General features: G+C 40.7%; 1 protein-coding gene across 1 annotated transcript; it reads right to left on the bottom strand.

The window, feature by feature from the left end:
* Positions 1 to 15853: 15853 nt before the first annotated feature.
* Positions 15854 to 20204, bottom strand: barx1 (BARX homeobox 1). The gene is made up of 4 exons (XM_053868827.1): positions 19944 to 20204; positions 18741 to 19008; positions 16927 to 17011; positions 15854 to 16203 (listed from the first exon to the last, which is right to left on the bottom strand). Exons 1-4 carry the CDS (start codon positions 20146 to 20148, stop codon positions 16036 to 16038), a joined length of 726 nt encoding a protein of 241 aa, XP_053724802.1. The 5' UTR covers positions 20149 to 20204; the 3' UTR covers positions 15854 to 16035.
* Between the last annotated feature and the right edge of the window lie 2006 nt (positions 20205 to 22210).

Raw genomic sequence — 22210 nt, 5'->3', positions numbered from 1 at the left:
TGAACTCCCAAAGTCAAATACGGGGAGGATGTAGGCGCACATGGCAGGGGGTGGGCCTGATGCCTGTCCTGGTCTTCTGAACTTCTCTCTCTATATCTTTTAGAAAATCCTGATCAATTTCTGATCTACTTTCACCTAAAGAACTTCTCACACTGAGTCTGTTTTGATGTGTTTTGAAATAAACTAAGGCTGATCTGTTGGCCATTGTTTTCCTTTATAATAAAATCTCACCTGTTATAGCAAAGCTTCACCTCCCCTGTGGTCAGTGCATCATTCTTCTAGTGGCTTGTAAAGTCAATTCCAAATCTATCTGCATCACAAGCTTCTCTTAATGCGGGAAATGATGGTTTAACTTGCAAGGCTTTGGAAAAGCCCATACAACCTGAGCAAGAGTTCAATTTTGGTGGTACGTAAGAAGCATTAGATAGGAGCTCCTTCATTACACCAGATGAAAACATACTTCTTCATAACAACTGTCTGCTGGATGACTTACCTTCCCACCTTAACAAGGGCGCTTGAACCTACTTTTCACCTTAAACACATTAACACACCCTCAATGAATGAGGAGTAAGATGATCTTGAGGTTCAATTGTTGGATGCAGTTTGCCACTTCAAAGACCAGGAGATACTAGACCAGGGGTTCTTAACCTTTTTGATCTCAGGGCCCACCTTTCTCAGGACAAATGGGGCCGGGGGCCCATTCAATAGAACTGATTCTTGACTCTTGATTTCATTTGTGATCAATAACCATATTTAATCTACATACACGTAAACAAACCAAACCCTTGTGAAATGACGTGTCATCACAAAGATATTTATCTGTCATCGAAAAATACACTTGATGCAAACTGTTAAGGAAATTGGAATAACTGAACACAATTCTGAATAAAATAAATATAATAAAACTATAAAATATAAATAATATATTTTATTTAAACTCCAAAGATGATATAAGTGAAGTCTAAATGAAAGTATTGCCATAAAAAACTGCTGCAACAGGTGCTTTAATGAAAAGATTTTGAGCAATGGTGCTTAAGCTTTTGGGTTTTTTTTTTTTTTTTAAAGGACCTTGCCATTGTGAGATCGTAATATTTTGTATAAATTATTAATTGTAGTAAAATCCAAAGTGAAAGGTCTAGCTTGCGTCGGGCAGCATCGCAGCATTTCAACAATCCCAGCTGCATCTGTTGACCGTGATTGTCCACAGGCAGCACATGCTGGAGCTGATGCTTTGCAGAGTAGCAAGATCGTGAAGGGAAAGAACAACAGACATGGGAGAAGATACACTGTCAAAAGTCATGGAGGCTGCACTGTATCTGTTCACTGACATGCAGCAAACGGCAGTGGTAAAGCCCAGCCATCTTCATCATTGTTGCTATAGATGAGGAAGAATGTCTCCGGTGGATCAGATCAACATCTGAAAATGTTATGCAATACACTACAGCCACCACTGGGTGATGTCACAATATACATATTAGATGAGTGAATTTACTTCCATCCCAAGCTTTGGCTCACACTGAAGATGCCTTTCTTTTTAAGTCTGCCTTCATCTCAAACCATTCTCAAGATACGGACTTTAGAAATATCACAGTGGAATATTTCATTGTGAAAACTGTGGTTAAGATAGACGATAAATGAACAAATCAATAACTGATACAAAATATAGCTGGTCCTCAAATGCAACCAAGACATCATCCAACACCTGATGAGTCTGATTCTTTGTTCATGGTTGAGACCAGTTCCTCTGTCAATAAGCATCTGGTTTCAGCATTTTCATTCTCAACCAGCTCCTCATGCTCTTGAGAGGTGCAGAATCTGGAGAGGTGCCATTCACAAGGTGCTGGGAGGTGCTTGAAGAGGGAAAGCTGAAAGTGAGATCTGTAATTAAAGACACATTTTCAGAACAACACTGAGAATTGCTCTCAAAATGAGGGCACCCAGTGGTGACCCAAGTCACGCCTGTCTTCTTTAGCTGGTGCTAAAGCATCTTCTGGCTCTCGAATGAAGCCATGGATATGGAGTCCTGAAGACCCATGGGGATTTCAGAGGACATTTGTGACTAACCCAACACTTTCTTTCCGCTAGGCTGCTGATTTTCCAAATGAACTGTTTGCCCTGGAATGATAGTTTCAATTGCTGAATAGAAACTGAAGATAAGCGCTCAGGTGCCAGTCTGAGCAAATCCGTTGTCAATTTCCCACTCAAACGCAATGAGCCCCAGTGCTGTGAGTCACTGAGACGTGATGACTAAACGGCCGTGTTCGCAGTCATGGCAGCATGTCCCGACAAAACACATTCCTACTTATCTATTCAGGCTCAGCCGGCGTGCCATTACATCAGCTAACAGTGAGCGCTAAGACGGGCCATTAGCTGAGCTGATGAGTTACAAAGCGCTGCTGCTAACATCCCAGAGCTCCTAATGGATTGCATTTTGATTGTGTCAGCCAACACCAGGCCGACCTTTAACATGACGGTTGGAGCTGCGGCTCACACTTCCAGCTGCTGCCTTTTTCCACACTGTCTGTCAAAACAACACGGTGAGCCAGAGCCAGGGCCCGGGTGTGAGGATGGAGGGGTGGGCTCTGGCGGATAAACTGTTGTGACTAGCACAGGTGAAGGAGGTGTGCGTGGAGCGGAGCTGTCACTGAGGAATGTTCCGGATGCATGCTTTGCAGCGCAGGTGGATTAATACAGTGTTAATGAAACAAAAACATGTCAAAATTACACGCTCTGTTTTAACACCTGCACTTTTCTTGCCGGGCCTGTCGCTTTGCGCTGCAGCTCACAGACCCGGGGCAACACAGACAGCAGCAGAGCAACAGTGAGGTATTACTATTTTCTTCCTGATGACTTTGAGATTACAGAAGTGGTCTGGACATCAGTGAAAAAGACCAAACATTTTGGTTGAGGATGGATGAAGGGAGGAGGCTGGTCTGATCTGTGTGTGGTCTCCTCGACTCCATTACTGGCGGCTCAATTAACCTGGCGAGTCTTCATTAATGTCGTTTCATTTTTACACAGCAGCAATCCATCACGTGCCCAAAGAAACATGTAAAGAGTGAGAGTTGTGACCTTTTTTCATGTTCACAATTAATGAATTACCAATATTGTTTTAATAATAAAAATAAAAAATAATAATAAATAATGCTAGTGTTATCTTTTGTAAGTGTGAATATTGTCTGTTGTGCACATTAACAAATGCAAATCACATCAAATGAGTAGAACACACATTTACGTACACAATAAAACTGAGGCCTTTGTTTGTCCTTCCCCCTTTTTATTCCAAAGATGATGCACATGGCTTCAACAGATACATGGAGATACACCCCACATCACATGCTGCAGATAAATAAAATCAACTTGGAAAAAGTGCATCAAAAGACAAAAATATATCGAGGCAGCAACTTGGTAATCATGTGTACACTTTACAGTGTGCATCTGCTTTTAATAATACCAAAATATTCTGTAAATTACATGGCATTCATTTTCATGCCAGCCATGACAAATAGAAGTGGAATGTTAATCCTAAAGAATCGCGCTCTCAGGTCTGACAAAGGTGACAACCAGTGATGGGTAGCTGAGGTTTCATGAAACAGTGTCAAGATTTTCAGAGGCCACCAGATGGCACTGTCTGCTGTAAAATGTTCCACTCATTCAGTGGAACTTGACATCATTTCTAAACCAAGAGTGCCTCAGAAAATTCAGACACTGTTTCATGATACCTCATCTACCCATCTAGTGATGTGAGGTTTCATGGAAATTCTTGTTAAAGTCCAAGCATTTTACAGCAGACAGTGCCATCTGGTGGCCTCTGAAAATCAGGACACTGTTTCATGAAACCTCAGCTGCCCTTCAACATTGCACATTTCTGGTCTGGTTTCCTGTTACTCTACATGCATCCACAAGGACGTTCATTCGCAGATGAACTTCACACCTCCGAAAGTGAAATGGCAGTACAGCAACAACTTGAATGTTATTCTTTACTTCAATGAAATTTGTGCTTTGTGAAACAAGCTCAACAACCCTGCCTTTATGATTAGCATTCACAAGTCATCAAAAGACTGGTGTGACCAACTGCTCGCCGCTCTGCAGCAGGATCATGTTGAGACTAACGCTGACTTTAATTTTCAGTTCAACTCGCCTCAGGTAGACAAATATCTAGTAATGGCTGTAAGAGGCACTTGGCTAAGCTGTGAGGATGAAGAACTGCCAACTTTATACACAAACAAGAGCCATCTTGAGCCACCATGAATCAGACTCTTCCTATGTGTGTGTGACGTTGGCAGGAAGGAGGGAAGAGTGTTTGGGTCAATGGTCATCGTCTGGTTTACACCTTCATCTTTGTTGTAGGCCAGCACCATTAAGGGGGAGTGATGGTATTGATCAGAGCCTTGGACCGGAGCCCTTGACATGCACCTCCATTTAAAAGCTTGAGAGGAAACTTTTCCACTGATGTGCAGGATGAGGAGCCGACACCTGCACTCTGTCACAGTGTTTGGATTTGGAGCCCAGGCGGCTCATTCTGAACATGCAACAGGACTAACAATAACAGTCAAGCACATTACGGAATGTCTTATCTTATCTGACGCTCTCACAAAGCTCCTCCTGATCTCTGATCTGTGGCGTAGAGATGCTGACATTTGTAAGCTTAAATGAACGTCACATCTAAACTTCTTCTGTTCTGCTGAGCTACAGAGGCGATAGGTTCATCAAAGAATTCCAGATGCACTGATCCCATTCTAAACAGTTCCTGCGAGATTAGAGACCGTCCCGTCATCAGGTCCTGGTACTTCCATGTAGTCTCCTTCCAGATGCTTCCTTTTCTTCAGGCGTGAGCAAGATCTTTCGCTTCAAATGGGGACTCTAGCTGGGTATCGTCTAGTGCTGGGTAGATTAAGTATCATGAAACAGTATTGCAGGGTTGATGAAACAGTATCCTAATTTTCAGAGGCCACTAGGTGGCACTCTTGATTTACAAATGGTGTGAGGCTTCATTGACTTAGCTGTTGAAGTCCAAACATTATACAGCAGACAGTGCCACCTGGTGGCCTCTGAAAATCAGGACACTGTTTCATGAAACAGCATCTACGCATCCAGTACCAATTTAACGTTAGCAGCTAAAATGGATTGTTTGCTAGTGGCAATGACTTCTGCCTGAGGAAACAGAGCTGGTCGACTAAGAAACACACCTCCCTTTTTTTGGATGAACATTTAGAATGGACTGAGCAGACACTGAGGCTCAGTTGTGTTCAGCTGGGATGGCCGTGGCTCCTGAATTAAAGTTAACCCAAAAGCAAAATATTGTCTTTTGACCGGACATTTTCACGCATTTCTCACAGTCAGTCCATCAAGTGTCACAGCCAGGAGTGTACAGAGCTTTTCAGTGCTTTGGAATTCAGGTCTTAATAAAGTAAAGCACTCCAATAGCAACACATAGTGTGTATAACCAGACACCATGAACACTTTGATAAGCGTGTTTGATAGTGATTCCCAAAGCAGGAAAACACAGTAACATATGTTTTGGCGCCAACCACAGTCACCATCTTTCAATTCAATGGCATCTATCTAATCTAGAGAAGCATGCTAATGTTCAGTACATCATTCATAACTAAATGAAAATGTTCTCCTCTCCAATAGACAGGTCCTTCTGCATGGGCTGCAAAATGTATTCATTTCTGGCCCTCATTTCTGTACAGTTTAACATGACGACATTTGACGTCAGAGTTATTTTACCTTGCATCCGTGAAAGTAATCTGCTAACTCACTAAGTTACCTTTTTAACAAGTAATCCGTAATGAGTTTGTTGGATTACTTTTTCAATCTAACTGTTTTGAAGCTCTTGTGGTTCGGCGCTGTACAGGCGACCTTGCCCGTCACACTTTTCATCTATTGGAAAATGGCACACGGAGTTCTCTGTCAGCATTATCTAATAAGACTTGATGTGTATACTTTTTTTTCTTGTTTTAAAATATTTTGCTAGCATAATAGTTCAAGTCTGTTTGTCAGTTCACGGACCTTAACAGGAAGGCAATTGCGGAGTGGGCTGGCGTGGCAGCCGCGCCATTAATGCTTTGCCTCGACATAACAGAACAGCTAGAATCGCTCAATGAAAAGAAGCAATCATCGAATCCTGGACAAGAAATTAGCTTAGCTCCAATATGTTTTTTGTCTTGAGGAATCTTCCATTTATCTTGCCACTAGTCACGGCTGTAGAACGATGATTACAACTGTCACCTCTGGTTAGTGTCTCCAAGGCCATCATAGAATTACGTGCAGTTCCTGCGCCAGGACTTTCTGATTGTTTTCACTGAGATCCACTCGCAAGGCGGCCAGTCATTTCCGAGCCATGTGAGCAACATCTGCGAGATTACTGTGACTGTGGCCTCCACTCCGCACTGCTGTTCTCAGCCGCAACCACTACTCCATCGGCCTTCAATCAAAGGCGCTTGGACGCAGCACAAAGCTATGAAAATTACAAACAATTGCCGGATACAGGAGGAAACGCGTGTTTGCTGCACATCTTGTTTGAACAAATATCAACATAACATTCAACATTAGGTATATATATATATATATATATATATATATATATATATATATATATATATATATATATGCTTATGAAAATAAACACTGATATTTTCTCAAAGAGGTATGACATACATTTCATAAATAGAATATCTATATCTATATCTATCTAAATTAAATTAAATTAAATTAAATTAAATTAAATTTTTGTTGTAATTAATTAATTGCAATAATGTTGCCATGTGCACAATCTCCATGTGCAATTTCGGTGGAACTACACATGCCCACACATTGCGGCGTTATTGGAAAGGGTACTGTTTGTAAGATTTATCTTACGCGTCTACATGTTTTGCACTACGTTAAGACAAGTTTGGAATACGTAAATGTATAAAATGTAATGTAATGTATAAATCACACTGGCAGTTCTGAGCTTCCGTAGTTTTGGATTTTGGACGTTAGTTATCGTAAATGTTGTGGACTACGTCCTGGATTTACCTTAGTGGATCATTTGTGATGAAAGACTGTGAGCTTTCCTTCATCTGTGAGGCTGCTTCTGCATGTGGGTCCTCCTCCTCGCTGACTCCTCGCACTTAGGTCCCTAACCTCCGCCAATACAGGGGCCCACTGGTGCATGAGTGTGTGTTTCCAGAGTCTCTGTGAATTTGTAGTTTCTCAGTTGCATTTTGACTGTGGAATATCTGGTTTCCCATTTGATCTGGCTATAATGCCTGTACTCAAGTGTCCCTCTTGATCTGATCATCTGGACGGCAACTGGAACGCAAATTGGCTCGCACAGGTGTGACATCACTTCCAACTCTGAGTTCTGACCTCCTCGTGTGACGCGCCATTAGCTGCCCCAATTAGACACAACAAATGAAGCAAATGAAGGAAAACAAAGACAAAGGGAGGGAGCCAACACATGGTAAAAGTTACTGTGTTGTATGGGGAAGGAGAGGGATCCAGTCACTTTGGATTCTTTATTCATTATCATTGACATTTCACTGGCGAAGGCTTCCAAGTTAATGTAATTTTAAGTTCAGAATCAAAATCACATTTGCACTCCAGTGACTTACTTTGACTCTTCCCTCGACTAATGTCAGGACTCCTACATTTTTCTGGCATTTGAGTTTCTCCTTGCGAGGTCTGTGGGGACACAGACTCTAGACTTTTGGGACCTCCCATCAGAAGAGCCACAACAGACCAGTCGCTCCACCCTCCCACCTGATGAAGACCATGGAACTGAGATTCCTCTGCCACGTGAACTCTTCACTGCACCCACTGCAGTGTATCTATCAACCTGAACCTGGGGTCGATGACATCGCACACAGAAGTCAGCATCAGGGGTTGCCAGGCCTTATGGTATCTCTCTTAAAATACCAATTTATGTCACTTAGTATACATAGCACCTCATATGATCAATGTCACTGTGTGCCCTTGTTGGCGTCCCACCCCACAGTGCCTTCTCTGGGAAGCTCAACATTAAAGTGAGTTTAAAAAAATGTTGTTTCCTTGCTTTTCATGTTTATTTATACCAGTAATACAATTGGTTATCAGTCTGCGTCTTCATGTTTCAGCTCAGCCCATGTGTGCTTCATTGTTTGGGATAAAAACCTGTGCCTCCATTGCCCTTTGAGTCTTCAGTGGAAGAGTCTTATTCTGGAGAATTCCCCTCGACAAAATGTAAAGATTCATTCATTCCCTGTACTGTGTCAAAGTGTCAAATACTTAAACACCAGATTGAAATCAATGAAAAACATGACATGATAGGAGGTATGTCAATTCTTGATGTGCGACTGTGTTGGATCTGGTGGTGCATGGGGACTTTTCATGGGCAGGGTTGTGTTTACTCAGGACTTTTCATGACCTCGGCAGTGTTTTATTTGGCATTGTGTGCCTGGTCAGTGGCATTACAGACCAGGAGATGCCCACTCTGCTCCACTGAGGATGACTTGAAGAATGTTGGGTGAGCTGGTGCCCGTCGTGGTTAACTCCTCCTCCCCTCTGCGCCACACAGTGGAAGCTCTCAGGCATCTACAGATGAGTAACAGAGCTGTGCAGGTACGTGAACGCAGGTGACTTGAATTCATCATTTGATCTCCTCATTCATTTCTAACTCTTTCATCACAGCTCACACATCAGAAGTTCTGCATTCGGCTGTCAGCCTGTGGACACCAGAGACACGCCCACATGACAAGCGCCAAAGCATGCTGTTTGTAGCAGCAGAAATAAATATTAACGTTGAAATGGCCAGTTATCAGGCTTCGACTGGTTTGAGAATCACATCTGCATCAAGTGAGGCTGTGACATGCTGAACTTGCCCACATTAGAGGACATAAACAAGAGCACGTCAGAACATCACCATCTGGGGCTATCACTTAAACTAATACAGCTGTCGGGGAACTCTGATTTCTGCTGGGCCTGTATACTTTCCATCTGTTCTCCAGAGTCGGCGGCTTTTGCTAAATGAGTAAATATGACAAAAACATCGCCAAGATGTTTCAGGGGGTCACTGAAGCGCTCATTACATAGCAATTACAGATCAACCCTCCCTTTTCCTCTTAAATCCAGCCTGGAAATGTGAGCAACTCTCCAAGGCTTTTCACAAGTAACACAAAACTATCTTCCAAGGCCGACATTACCCAGGGTGCATCACTATTTGGCGTATTACATGGAAAGATGTCTTTAAACTGCAGTACTCCAAGCATGTATAGTTCTCTGACACCACGTTTCCTTAAAGACTTTCCTTGCAAGCGGCCAGCTAAACACCTAATGCTTTGAAATGTGTTCCCAAATGTTTTCTTCTTCCAGTGCACTTGAAGAAGCATGACTGGATGGATTGACAGAGTTTGATATCGGGTCTTCCACACATCCTAGAATTCATCGGCATCATCATCTTGGCGGTGCGTCTTGTTTTTACATTTCCTTGGTTGGAATGACGAAACTCATCCTTGGACGTGTTTCTGATCCAGGTTGGTTTGTCAGGAGCACATCAGCAGCAGATGTGGAGTTGATGGAAACGAACGAAACACAAGAAGCAGAATCTCTTTTTTGATATGGATCAAGAGACGTGTTGGTTTTAGCTTCTGAACTTTTGACTCTTGAATGTTATCGCTCAGTGCCATTCAGCCTGGCAGACATGAAGCCAAAAGTAGCTGTCTCACCAAAGAACAACTCTTGTTGTGTTCAGCTTTAGGGACCAACGTGTTGGAGTGAGAGTGATCTCGAGCTTCAGGTTAGTATTTAATCGGAAAAAATAGTATTATTATTATTATTATTATTATTATTATTATTATTATTACATTGTTTGAAAAGTAAAGCCTGAAACACAAAAGAACATCAAAAATTCTTCGACAAAAATATATGTAAATGGTGTCCATCCGACTCAGCTTCTGGTCCAGACATGGTGTCGGAACCCTGAAGAAAATCTCATTTTATTGTGAGAAGTTGTCAAAGATGGTTACTACAAAGCTGACTTATAATAAAACTAATTTCAACCTGTCAATACAATCATTCAAGAAGAAGGAGAACTGTTTCTGTAGCCCGTAGTGCTTTCTTTTCCTACACAACTTGTGGCAGGGGTGGGCAGGTCAATTTCCTAAGGGGCCACATTGTATATTGTAACTGTTGTGTGGGGCCAATAACACCATTAAAATAGGGGGAAAAATTTGTTCATGTACATGTCAAATATGTTCAATATAATTTAATGTAAATTATACATAAATGAGGATGAGGATAAGGATGAGCTGATGAGCGCTGAACACTTTATTTCAAGTTTTTTTTTTCCAATTTTGTCCATTTTATTTAAAGGGAAAACAAATAAATTAAAATATTTCCTTCCAAAATGTCCTTCCCATCTCCAGCTCTGTTATTAAGGGCTCATATTGAATCATCCTTGGTTTTGTAGCTACACTCTTGTGAGTTATCGGCAACACATCATGATATATAAGAAATGCACCCAAACATTTTGAGGCATTTCATTTCAACCTAAATTTCATCCGGGTTGAAATTCTACAGTGTGACTTTGGCTCTTGGATTTTGTTTGTTTAAACTGCTGCCCTTGCTGGGTGCAGACCTCACTGGCACAAGATGGGGCAGAGTCGAACAGTCGCGAGTTTGTTCACCAGCTCTTTTAAGGCTGGCCTCTGATCTCACTCCCTGGACCCAACTTACAGTTCTGGCTGGAGTGCGTGTGTGATCTGACCGTTGAATATCACACTGATTTAGAATGACCTAGCGTTTTTAGGGCCTCACATCATGGTGGCCCGTATTTCCATTCTTAACTTTGGCCGATGGTGACCCACCCTGTAGGCAACAATGACCCATATGGACTTTCAACCTACTGTATATGGAGCAGGAATTGCAGAGTGTCTATTCTCATGTGCGTGTTGAAACATTTCAGCAGTGACCGCACCAACTCCACAGCTCACAGCCTGGTTGGCTGGGGACTGAACAGGGGTAGTTCAACCCAAGTGGAAATTATTTTGACTTTCCAACACATGTTTCCCACGTTTCCTCTTCATTTGATCATTTCTTTGTTGACCATGATGTCAAAGTATCCGGTTCTGACCATCATCATGGTGACACTTCAGTGCTATGTGTGATGTGTGAAGTTTTCGGTTCTTTCAACGTGTTGGAGAGCGAGAATAGAATTGCACATGGACTTTCAACCTACTGTATATGGAGCATGAATTGTAGACCGTCTGTTCTCATGTGCGTGTTGAAACACACAAAACTGTAATTGGTCTCCTTTATACTCATTTCCTTCATCTGTTTTCTGAAGGAATGGCAACCCCAAAGACTTGAAACTCGGAAGCACCTAAAAAAAAACATTAGAGTCCAGTTGTTTAGCTGCAGTGGAGTATGATGAAGTCTGATAACAGGGCTCCCCAAAATGTCAACATCGTTCACTGGAATCATCTCCAGAGATAGAAAATGGAGGGAAAACAGATGAATGACGGAGCCGACGTGGATCTATGCCGGCACTGGCTCGGTTTCCTCACTAATTGGGATCATGCGTGTGCAGCTTTTGAAATCTATTGCTGGACTAATAATGGCTCCGTAATGGTGAAGCGAGTGTGCTGTGTGTGGCTGAGCAGCCACCTCGGATCCCCCAAACCTGGCCTTCGTCTAATCATGGACCTTTTGACTCCATAAACAGCCGCTCAGTGAAATTGGGGTCAGCCCTGCGACTGCTGGCACCAGAGCGCCATCAGACCACCACAAAGGCCCCACTAATGATCCAAACACGGCAAGTGTGGAGATGATTCAGCGAGGCTCGCTCTTCCTGATGATTGTAATTTATGTCGGAAGTCGTTGCGATCCAACGATCGAACACTTCCAAGAGCAGCAGAGGGAGCGAGCAGATGGCATCATCAGCTCTCGTCTGAGGTCAAGACCACCTGGAATCCTGCCTGACAGGAAATAGCAGTGCGTCCTGAATCATCTCTTCCTCTCTCGCTCTCTCTCACACACACAGACTTGAAACATTGGGGTTTTTTTTGGTTTTTTTTATAGGCACACGACCTCTTGTTAGCAACTGTTTGGACACTTGGCTTGAGGAGTGGACAGTGGAAGACGGTGGCCATCGTGCTGACTGTTACGGAAATGTCAGTGCAAGGACCAAATGCAGGAGACAAGAGTTCAATAAAGGTTTCATTCAAGAAAAACGATGAACAAAGGGTGCACCTCAGAAGGAGGTCGAGAACAGGGCCCAGTCCAACCAAAACTCCACAAAACTCCAACAAAGCACCTCACACGAAAGGATTACGAACAGGACTTCACTGACTGACATGGACTTGACTTTGACTTGACTTCACTTGACGCAGACTTGGCAACAAAATGGTACACACTGCAGATGAGGGGAACAAGGAGGAGCAAGACACTGGGTACAATGAATGACTGGATTAGAGGGCACCACGGACATGATGCACTCTAGATCGGACCTCAACAACAACAGGAAGTGGACGAGAACGAGACAATAGAAAGTTCAAACTAAAAAGATTAACAAACTCTGAATCTAACACAACAAAACTTTACATAATGACAGCGCCTAAAACTATCAAACATAACTAGCATAGTTAGATGTAAAGATATTTGATGCTAACGTGAAAGCTTCTGTGAATCATTCATTGAATTAAAACTAAATGATATATCCTAAAGACACAACGTAGGCTCGCTGCCTCACTACTAGAGGTATGGGACCCTATAAAACCATGTCCACCCGGCCTCCCTGGGTTGCTCTGTTGGTGGAGGGAGTTTAAAATCCTTTTTCCATCGACATCTGCTCCAGCTGACCACCCGACGTCTCAGCACCTCCTTTTCACCAAGGGTGTGGTGGCGACACATGCACCCACTGTTTAGATGTCCGTATTTACGCAACCATGGTGTTAGGTTGTCGTCCACATGCACATTGACATCCCCAGAAGAAGAAAGACCAGTAGGAGAAGCATTCCAAAAGGCATGTTCCAAGGCCTGCACAGGCTAATCTCTCAACCCAGGCTACCCCACAGCACAAGCAAGTCAGTCCAAACCCATCCTGAGTCAATGGGTCATGGTTCATGGCAGTACTTTGCTTTTCACTAGTATCATAAGTCAGTGTTGGACGACCGAGGCCCTTCACTCTAGAACCCATCCTTGACCACTCTTGCAGGTGTTACTGTTTTAGAGGCCTGGTTCCAGGATTGGGCTCCAGTGGAAGCAACATATAGGATAAAGAAGATTTTCTACTCTCCAAGGCACAGCTACCCATATACTGTGTGATAAACATTCCCAACAATAGTGTGCATGGATACTGCGGGAATCCACTCTATATTCACTACAAAGTGAGGGTAACGCAGGATGGCGCTGTCTGTGAGCATGTGCAGTGTCCGTGTGCACAGGAAACTGAGGTGGGCAAACATGGGATGTTGTTGACTGAAGTACTAACTACCTGGTCAACGAAGTTGTTTAACAGTTAAGTAGGACGAACCCTGAGGCTGTGGAGCCTTTTCCCCGGTGGCATGATGCTGAGCAGGAAGTGAGAAGGATGGGTGGGGACACCTGCAATGTAGAAAGTCCTGGAGAAGGTCAGGGGGAGCCACGTTGATGGTGCCTTGATTCACAGAGCACATGATGGGTGGAACTAGTACCAATTTCCGTACTCTGTTCCTCACAGATTTCTATTGTGAAGTACAGATAGAGTCAGCAACTAAAACCATCACTTGTGTCCCATGTTTTGACGGTTAAAATTGTGGAGTAGTTCAGCCTGAGTTCAGCCTTGGACTTGGTCAATTGAAGAAAACACAGAAGAGAATCATCCAGCAGCTTCTTTCTTCTCTTGTCCTCTTGTTGGCATGCGGTCACCTGAGTGAACGCTGACTATTGCTTATCCCTTTTGTACCAGTCTTTTGCAAGCGTTCTGTCATGAATTTAAATGATTTGTTGAGGTAAAAAAACAACTAAAAAAACGAATGATGGCAGCGATGGAATTTGGGCCTTGACTTGAGAACACCAGGCAGGCACTGCTGTGTTTCGTTGGATTATTATTAAAAATATATATTGAATGTAAAAAAAAAAAAAAGATTCATGACTTCATGTTGAATTAGGTTAATATACACTTTATATTGGGGAACACATAGTAACTATTAATAATCGAATTACTTCCTAATTAACAGTCATAACCAGTAATTACATTGTTGTTTAGAGTGAACTTTTGTCAGCGTTCCACTGTATAATGTAGTCAGGCTTATCAAGAGCCTGATAAGTACTTCAGAATGATGGACAAGCTAGTATGCTGCCAATACATGTAGTATTCTATGGTGATATATGTTTTTTTTTTCTGGTGATATGTGTTCTCCAATCTCAGTCACCTTGAATTATAATATATATTTTGACTTTCCTAACGTGCTTATTTACTCTCAAGATGGCAGGTAATTTACTTCAACTTTTTTTTTAACATTGCATTGTACTTTTCTTATATTAAATCTGCTTCACAGTAACCTCATTACTCACCTTTAAATCACCTTTGTAAATATCACATTTCATTCCAATTGTTATTCTTGCTTGTTTCAAATCTCGTTTGTAAGTAGCCGACGTTGGTCAGTTCTATTTTCTATGGCACTGTGATGATGGAATTTCTCATCCAGTAAGTTTTTCTCATTCAGAATTGAGATGCTGGTTTAGAAAGCTGACAGCTGAACATTAAATATATGTTGTTGTTTTATAAGCTAAATTCGATTTAACAATGGAATTTAATCAAATTTGATTTTCCTGCCACTTACAATTCATGAGACAATTGATCAATCACTCTATGTCACAGTGAAACCACCAATTCATTGCTGACCTTCACACCTTTCACTATTTTACCTCTATCTACAGCCCTTTTAGAGGTGTGTATATTTATATTTAGCAGTAATCTATGTAATACTAATCTAACATTGAGTCAATACATTTGGGATCATTCACTGTGAACATAAGGGAATAATTTAAAAACAGTAAAAAAATGTTGCTTTACTTCTCTAACTGGGAACCATGCATACATGACCACGTTAAAAGGAGGCTCTTCACATCTTTATCAGGCAGTCAAGGGTTCAATGCGCCATCAGTGTCACTGGAAAATGAAAGGCATGATATCCCTTGCCATGCTTTTAATGGGGAATAGAAATGTAAAATAAGATGTGAATGTTATTTGAATGAATGAAGCTGAAAATAAATTGATGTATTTTCATTGACACTTACATATATTACCATAAATAAACTGCTTATTTGTACTTTTAAAAGCAGCAAGTTTGTCAGAGTACCGATTAGAATCTTGTTGGGCCTGACTTTATTTGACCCTGTAGCGGTCACTGAACACTCACTCTAAACAATTTCATAATTATTAATAATTAACAGTGTATAAGCATGTAACTGTGTATTAATAGTTAATATGTGTGCAGTAATCTGAATTTTCTTTTACTTGTCTCAAACTATTGGCAACAATGATGGAAGTCATAGAAATTTATTTATTTAAAAGTATCTGATTTTACTATTTTAATTATTTAAACATTTTTGCATTGTTTAAAATGTGATTTAAATATTGGGTCGAACTGTTTTATTTATTTATTTGTTTTAATATTCCCACAATATTTTTATCTAATTCAGATTTTTTTCTCCTACGTATGAGTTTAAAAGTGAACACAATTAAATCAGCCAACATTCATGCAATGAACCCGTGGATTGTATGTTTGGCAAGTGATACTTCCATGAAACATCATCAATAATATCCAGAGAGAATTAGTGAAAATACATTTAATAATTAACACAGATACACAATATGAAACAGCTTTTCCAAATATAAAGAGTTGACCTACTGCCACGTGTGAGTTCCTCCTCAACTGCTGAGCTCATCTCACCGTCACTCACACACACAGCAGAAGGCCTTCAGCTTCCAGGCCTGAAAGTCTCTGAAAAACTCCATTGGCGATCCCAAAATCGTCCAAACAATGAGCATCATAACGGCTGTAGTCCTGACAGTGGTGGCCGCCCGGATCAGTCCTCTTGAGTCTTCTCTGAGTGTGAGCTGGAGGCTTCCAACTGGGGGTCGGCAGCTGCGCTGGACCGCTCCTGCTCACAGAGCTGATCGCTGCTGGGTATGGAGTTCTTTTTCGGACGTCCTTTGGGTTTGGTGGGTGACTCCAGACCTCCTCCCTGCAGAACCTGCCACTCAGACAAGTACAGTAAATATGAGTGAGAAATGTTGAGTTTTATAAGGGTGGGATTAGTGTCGTTCTCTAGAGACAATGGCCGTGTTTGGAAAGCGTCCCTCAATGCCGATGATGGATTTTCAATAACACTGTTGTATAGCAATGTTTGAAGAGGTATCAGAAACAAATATATCTTTTTTCACCCTCAAACTTTCCAGCATTGTAAATTAAATTTAGGGGGAAAAAAATACTGACATAAAATTACGAGAGAGAAATTCCATAGTTTATTGGGCAGTATAATAGAACTATAAAATGTACAGTTCCATTGTTTTCTTGTTGTCTTTTTTTTAACATTACATATCTGAGGCTCTCTCTTTTTTATTTATTTTTATTTTTTAAGAACACCCTGTCAGAGTATTAAATGAAACGGGGTTTTGTTTTGATGATTTTGCTCTGGGCTGACTTAAGTTTTAAAGTAAAAAAGTGAATGCTGTTTTCTTCTCTCTTTTTTTGTGTGGATAAGTTAAGACACATTAACTACAGGAAGAAAGAAACTTCTTGATTTTACAAGAATGAAACGTGACATTGAAGAACATTTTTCTTTGTTCAAATAAATGTTCGGATTAAATGAAGCTTGTATTTTCTCATATTTTTTTAATCACACTTGAATCAAACTCACTGCAACTAAAACAAACATTTCTCTGGTTTTAAAATGTAATCGCGTGCAGGGACTCACAATTTTCTTCCACTTCATCCGTCTGTTCTGGTACCAGGTTTTCACTTGAAGTTGACTGAGACCCAGAGATTCAGCCAGATCTATTCTGCAAAGACAAAGACAAAGGAAATCAGTAAGTGTTTTAAGATGTTGTTCAAAGGAAGATGTTGCCACCATGATGTTCAGCAGAAAACAAAGCAGAGATTCTCTGGCCTGGCTGTGAGAAACCAGACGACTTAACACACTCCAAAATCTCATGTTTCTTCCACCTAATTTCTGGGGTATTGTATTGTGTAGAATTGAAATAGTGGGATGTGTTCAAGAGAGTATCTCATGTTCTAGACTGTTAGAATGATATTTAGCCAAAATTCTTGGGTTGTTTTGTCTTTCACCATTTCTGCATTGTTTTGTCAGGAGGATAAGCCATGTTTTGCATGCGAATAATTTAACCACAATTCTTGGCTTGTTGGAACGAACATGTTTTCTGGGATGCTTTTCAAAGAACAACCCATGATGGCAGCAACAAACATCCCTCGCAATGAGATCTGACATTTGAGTTATCTCATTCTTAACTGTTGACTGCAATGAGGTATAATGGAGGAAGTGTTTGCTCATATTTTTCTGTGTGTATGCACATTTTTTAAAAATGTTTATTTAGTTCATTGCTTTTATACTATCTCACACAAGTTTGATTCGATTCGATTGAAGTATAGCTGTGGGCCTATTAGATTGTAAGTGAAATTGAATTTATGATGAGAAAGAATTTATACCTTTGGAGAAAGACAAAATATGTTGAATGTAACTTACTTCAGAGAAGGTGTATATTATTGCTGCTTGAACCTTAAAGTTGGGTTAAAAACAAACCAGGTGTTTTAGAGAGCAGATTTAACAATGAGACAAAGAAATGCATGAGTTGCAGTACTGTGGTGTTTCCATTTTCCTCCTTGATGTGTAAAACTGCAAAACCTTCACAGACTTTCTTTACCCAACTAATCCATGCCATAAAATGTGGTTTACGAAATATGAAAATTTGCTTTGCGTCAGGTTTGTTTTTTCTCTGTAGGTGATAAATCTGAATTCTTTCCCATTATTTGGAACATTAGTTGATGACCTCAGATTGAATGGTTTAAAAAAGGCCATTTTGTTTTGTCTCATGGCTTCAGTGTTTCACTAGTCATTGCACTAAATAAGCTTCCAAACGTAATGACATTTATTTATGCATAATCTATACCTTATTGTGCGTACTGTAAAGTAGATTCCTATCGGTTTTATTTTTTTTAAAAATCCACCGCTTATAGATTTGCTGGTACACTAACAGTTGTTCAGAGTTTCAGTGTGAAACAAAAAACTGTACAAAACTTTATTATTGGAGTAGAAGTGGCAAAGACAAAATGAACGAGACCTATATTCCTCTCCCGCAGTGAAAAAGAATAACAGTACGTATACGCGCTGATCATAAAACGCAAACATTGAAATAAAACATGGAAAAGAAACTGAAATAAATATACAGATGTTTTAAAATACTATAACCATTTCGGTCATTTCGGTTGAATAGTTGAAAACCTCAGCGTAATAATAATAAAATACACAGTGCGAAAATAACTGCGTTTTTCACGTTATAAAAAGTGGGTTCCTATTTTAAAAAGTGAACGACGTATATATCCTCAACTGTCTTTCATGTGAATTTGAGCTGTTTTGCAGTTATTAGTCGTCAGCATTGCCATGGCGTTTGCGAAAGATGAGCCCGACCAAACCGCAGGTCTTGTTATCCACTTCTTCTACTTCTGCTCGCTACAAACATGTGATTGTAAATGATCTTTTTGCTAACGTCTTACCTGTCTGGCGTGGACAGATATTTCTGCTTCTCGAACCGCTTCTCCAGGCCCATGAGCTGCAGCTCGGTGAAGACAGTTCGGCTCCTGCGGCCCTTCTTGCTCTTGCCGCCGCCTTCGTGCTCCAGCTTCCCTCGAAGGTGGAGGTCGAGCGGCAGGTGGTGATTCGCCGCTCCGGCCTGGAGGCTCGCTGCCCCGGAGAGAAGCGGGGAGCCCAATGAGAGCGGGGACATGGGGAACTTGAGGAGGCTCGTCTGCTCCGCTTTTAACACTGAAAGCAAAGCAAATAATAACGATCAACTCGTGGAGTTCATTTCAACTTTAATTTGTATCTAATAATAATAATAATATTAAAAAAAAACACGGACCTTGTTTTACATGTTAAAGAAATATACTAATCTTTTATTGTTCGGATGCAGGAAGTAATAAACATTTTTTAAATGTCTTGTCTCTTATAATCTTTTAAACCCCTGACGAATTTTCCAAAATGATCCCGAAGGTCTGGTTGTTTTGATCCTGTGCCAACGCAAACACAGGCGAGTCGTATCTGCAATGTCATTGAATTTAAATACATAATATTTTATTTTATTTTACTGACTGAGATGAAACAGTGGTATTCAGCCAGCAGGAGTTAAGTTTGTCTACTTTTCGTTGTTCCATTTAAATTTTGTGTGCTATGTGTTTTATATGTGTTTTCGTGTATGTTTTTATTGTATTTCTAATAATTACTCGTGTCTGCTCTTCAGCGATGTTTAATTGCATTGGGTGGACAATATACAGTGCGAAACTGTGTCCACGATTGTGCTTCGTTGGTTCATAAAGAACGCGTCATAAAGTCATACGAAGTGAGCGCCTGGTTTATTTGGACTTATAGTCGTTGCGCCGTTATTCATTCAAAAATATTTCATGTTCACGGAAGTCCATTATACGACACGTTTTGAGTTATTTAAAACATGATCCGAGTAAGCATTTAGAAAAAAAAACAAAACAGTTTCACTGACTAAAATCATTCCCCACGTGGCGTTAACACATGTGACTTGCAGTCATCGCCAGCTGCGTCCTCGTTTGAATTCCTCCAAATAGTTCCCAATTTTAATGTGCATGTTTATCGTACAGAAGAGTTTTCTCTTTAATAACTACGTAAGAGGCGCAAATATGGAAAGTATAGATCTTGAATATGACATCGTCGCCCTGGTTCTCGCTTACTCAGCTGGTTGTGGAAGGGCCGGGCGGACAGGAGCGCGTGGACCCCGAACTTGAGCAAGTCTCCGGCCGGCGTCGAGGCTTTGTGCTCCGGGTGATCCGTCAGAATCTCCTCGATCATGAAACTCCGGTACCGGTGTGTTCGGTGATCAGCGTGGACTTCAGGGGGGTAGTAGTGCGCCCCCAGGTCCAGAGGATGCTGCATCATGAGTCCGAAAACACCAAGCGCAGGTACCGACGTTGGGCTTCAGTGGCACCGAGGCGCTGCCATGACGGGATCCGAGGCGGATCAGTGATCCAAAACGAAGATCGCGTCCTCGACACGCTGCGGATCTGATGAAGCAAAATGTGGGGAAAAGTCCTTTAATCACGCAGAGGTTGGTGAATCCGCACGAAGGTCGCAGCTCGACGTCCTCGCCGAATGCGTCACCTTGTCAAGCTGAAGAGAGTCATTTTGGGGTTTTAACGCAGCCGTCAGAGCCCCACCTCCTGCCAGACCTGGACCCATCAGAGACACACAAACCTCTCCCTGCGATCTGGAGGGATGAATGCGTTGTAAACTATGCAGGTGAAGCATTCAACTTCAACATCACGCGCTTAAAAAAAGAAAAGAAAAGAAAAGAAAAGTAATTGGACTTGAAATGGTGGAAGGGGTGTGTTATGTATTGGAATTTCACAACCTGAAGTTAATGTCTATTGGAAAACATTTCAACAGCGCTATATACTGGTAGAACACAACAAATATAACAAATATCAACATTGTGTTTACGTTTCTGTTACTGTTACTAGAACAGCAATTGAGTTTTTAAATCCGTTTCACGCGCAAAACCTCTGTGATAGTTCATCCAAATGAAAGGTTTTTATTTCTGATGACAGTCATAAGCTGACACGCCAGAAGTAGAGGAGCAAAATCACATTTGAAGTTAACGCTTCATTGATCCAGTGAGCTGCAAAGAACATGTCAAAGAATAAAGGATAAAAATGTTTGTAATGTAAATGCAGAGGCGAAAAAAGACCGTTATCCTAACGCATTATTATGTACTGGATCAATTGAACAGATTATTATTATTATTATTATTATTATTATTATTATTATTATTATCGGTAGTAGTAGCAGTGGTAGACATAATACTGTACATGTGGTCTGAACAGAAATAGGAAATATTTTCAATATTCGTAATTATGGATAAGAAAATGTAATACGACGATGGCATAATAACAGCCAAGTTAAAATGAACCAAGAAAAATGTCACGAACGAACACAAAATAAACGAAACAAGTCATACATTACAGCGGTCTGTCTAAAATAAATCACAAATAATCGCAAAAAGACTCAAATTATGATATTAGTTAGATTTTTTTTGGCTGGGCGAGGGATTCCATTTTATACTTATAATAATCAAGAAGGTGTGAGATAAAGATAGAACAAGTACTGTTAATTAATTAAAACATTTATGTGTGGAGAAATAAAAAAAGGTACAATGATGAAAATGAATCCTATTTTCAAACATATGTGGCATTCAGCGTGAAAAACTTGTGAATCTATTGAAAAAAAAATGGCGTACTCTTGAGGTTAAACTTTATGATGAAATACGTTAAAAAAAACGCAACTATTTTTTGACAATTTGGGGCTAAAAAAAAACGGAATTCTGCTTTGTGACTTAGAAACCTAGTTCCATAGCTTTTTATTTTTATTTCACAGAACAAAATCAGAGACCTTTTTAGTCATAGAAACAATCAGTGAAGCAAACCAACCGACCTTTTCACTGTCCGAAGACCTAATGTCGGGAGTGATTTACTTATAAATGACTAGGGTTGAAGTGTTTCCCTAATATTAAAGGGAAGGCAAACAGGTTGTCAAACATAATTGCAGTGTTTACAATTTCATTAAATATTCTTATAAATGATTGTGACCAACAGACGCTCTGAATCGTGTTTTAGTCGATTTATATCGATAACAAAGTTATAAGGATAAAAATTAAACTGTAGCAGAAAAGAAAAAATCAGTTCAAGACATCACCAGACATCTTATCCTTTACCTCATGTTGACTATACTTTTATTTAGTTCCGTATTATGTGACTTCATCGTTATGGATTTCTGGGCCCGCTGACTGGTCTTTTCTCCTCGTTCTGGAGGATAATATTGCTATCTAGTGGTAGCCCTGTGAACTGCGAGCTTTTGGGTTAAATTGCATGCAGGTAGCTTAGTTATTATACTTATTATTATTATTATTATTATTATTATTATTATTATTATTATTATTATTATT

The sequence above is a fragment of the Synchiropus splendidus genome, chromosome 6 (genome assembly GCF_027744825.2).
Source record: "Synchiropus splendidus isolate RoL2022-P1 chromosome 6, RoL_Sspl_1.0, whole genome shotgun sequence".
NCBI lineage: Eukaryota > Metazoa > Chordata > Actinopteri > Syngnathiformes > Callionymidae > Synchiropus > Synchiropus splendidus.
The sequence above is the reverse complement of the archived record's forward strand: the minus strand, read 5'-3'. Positions and strand labels throughout refer to the sequence as shown.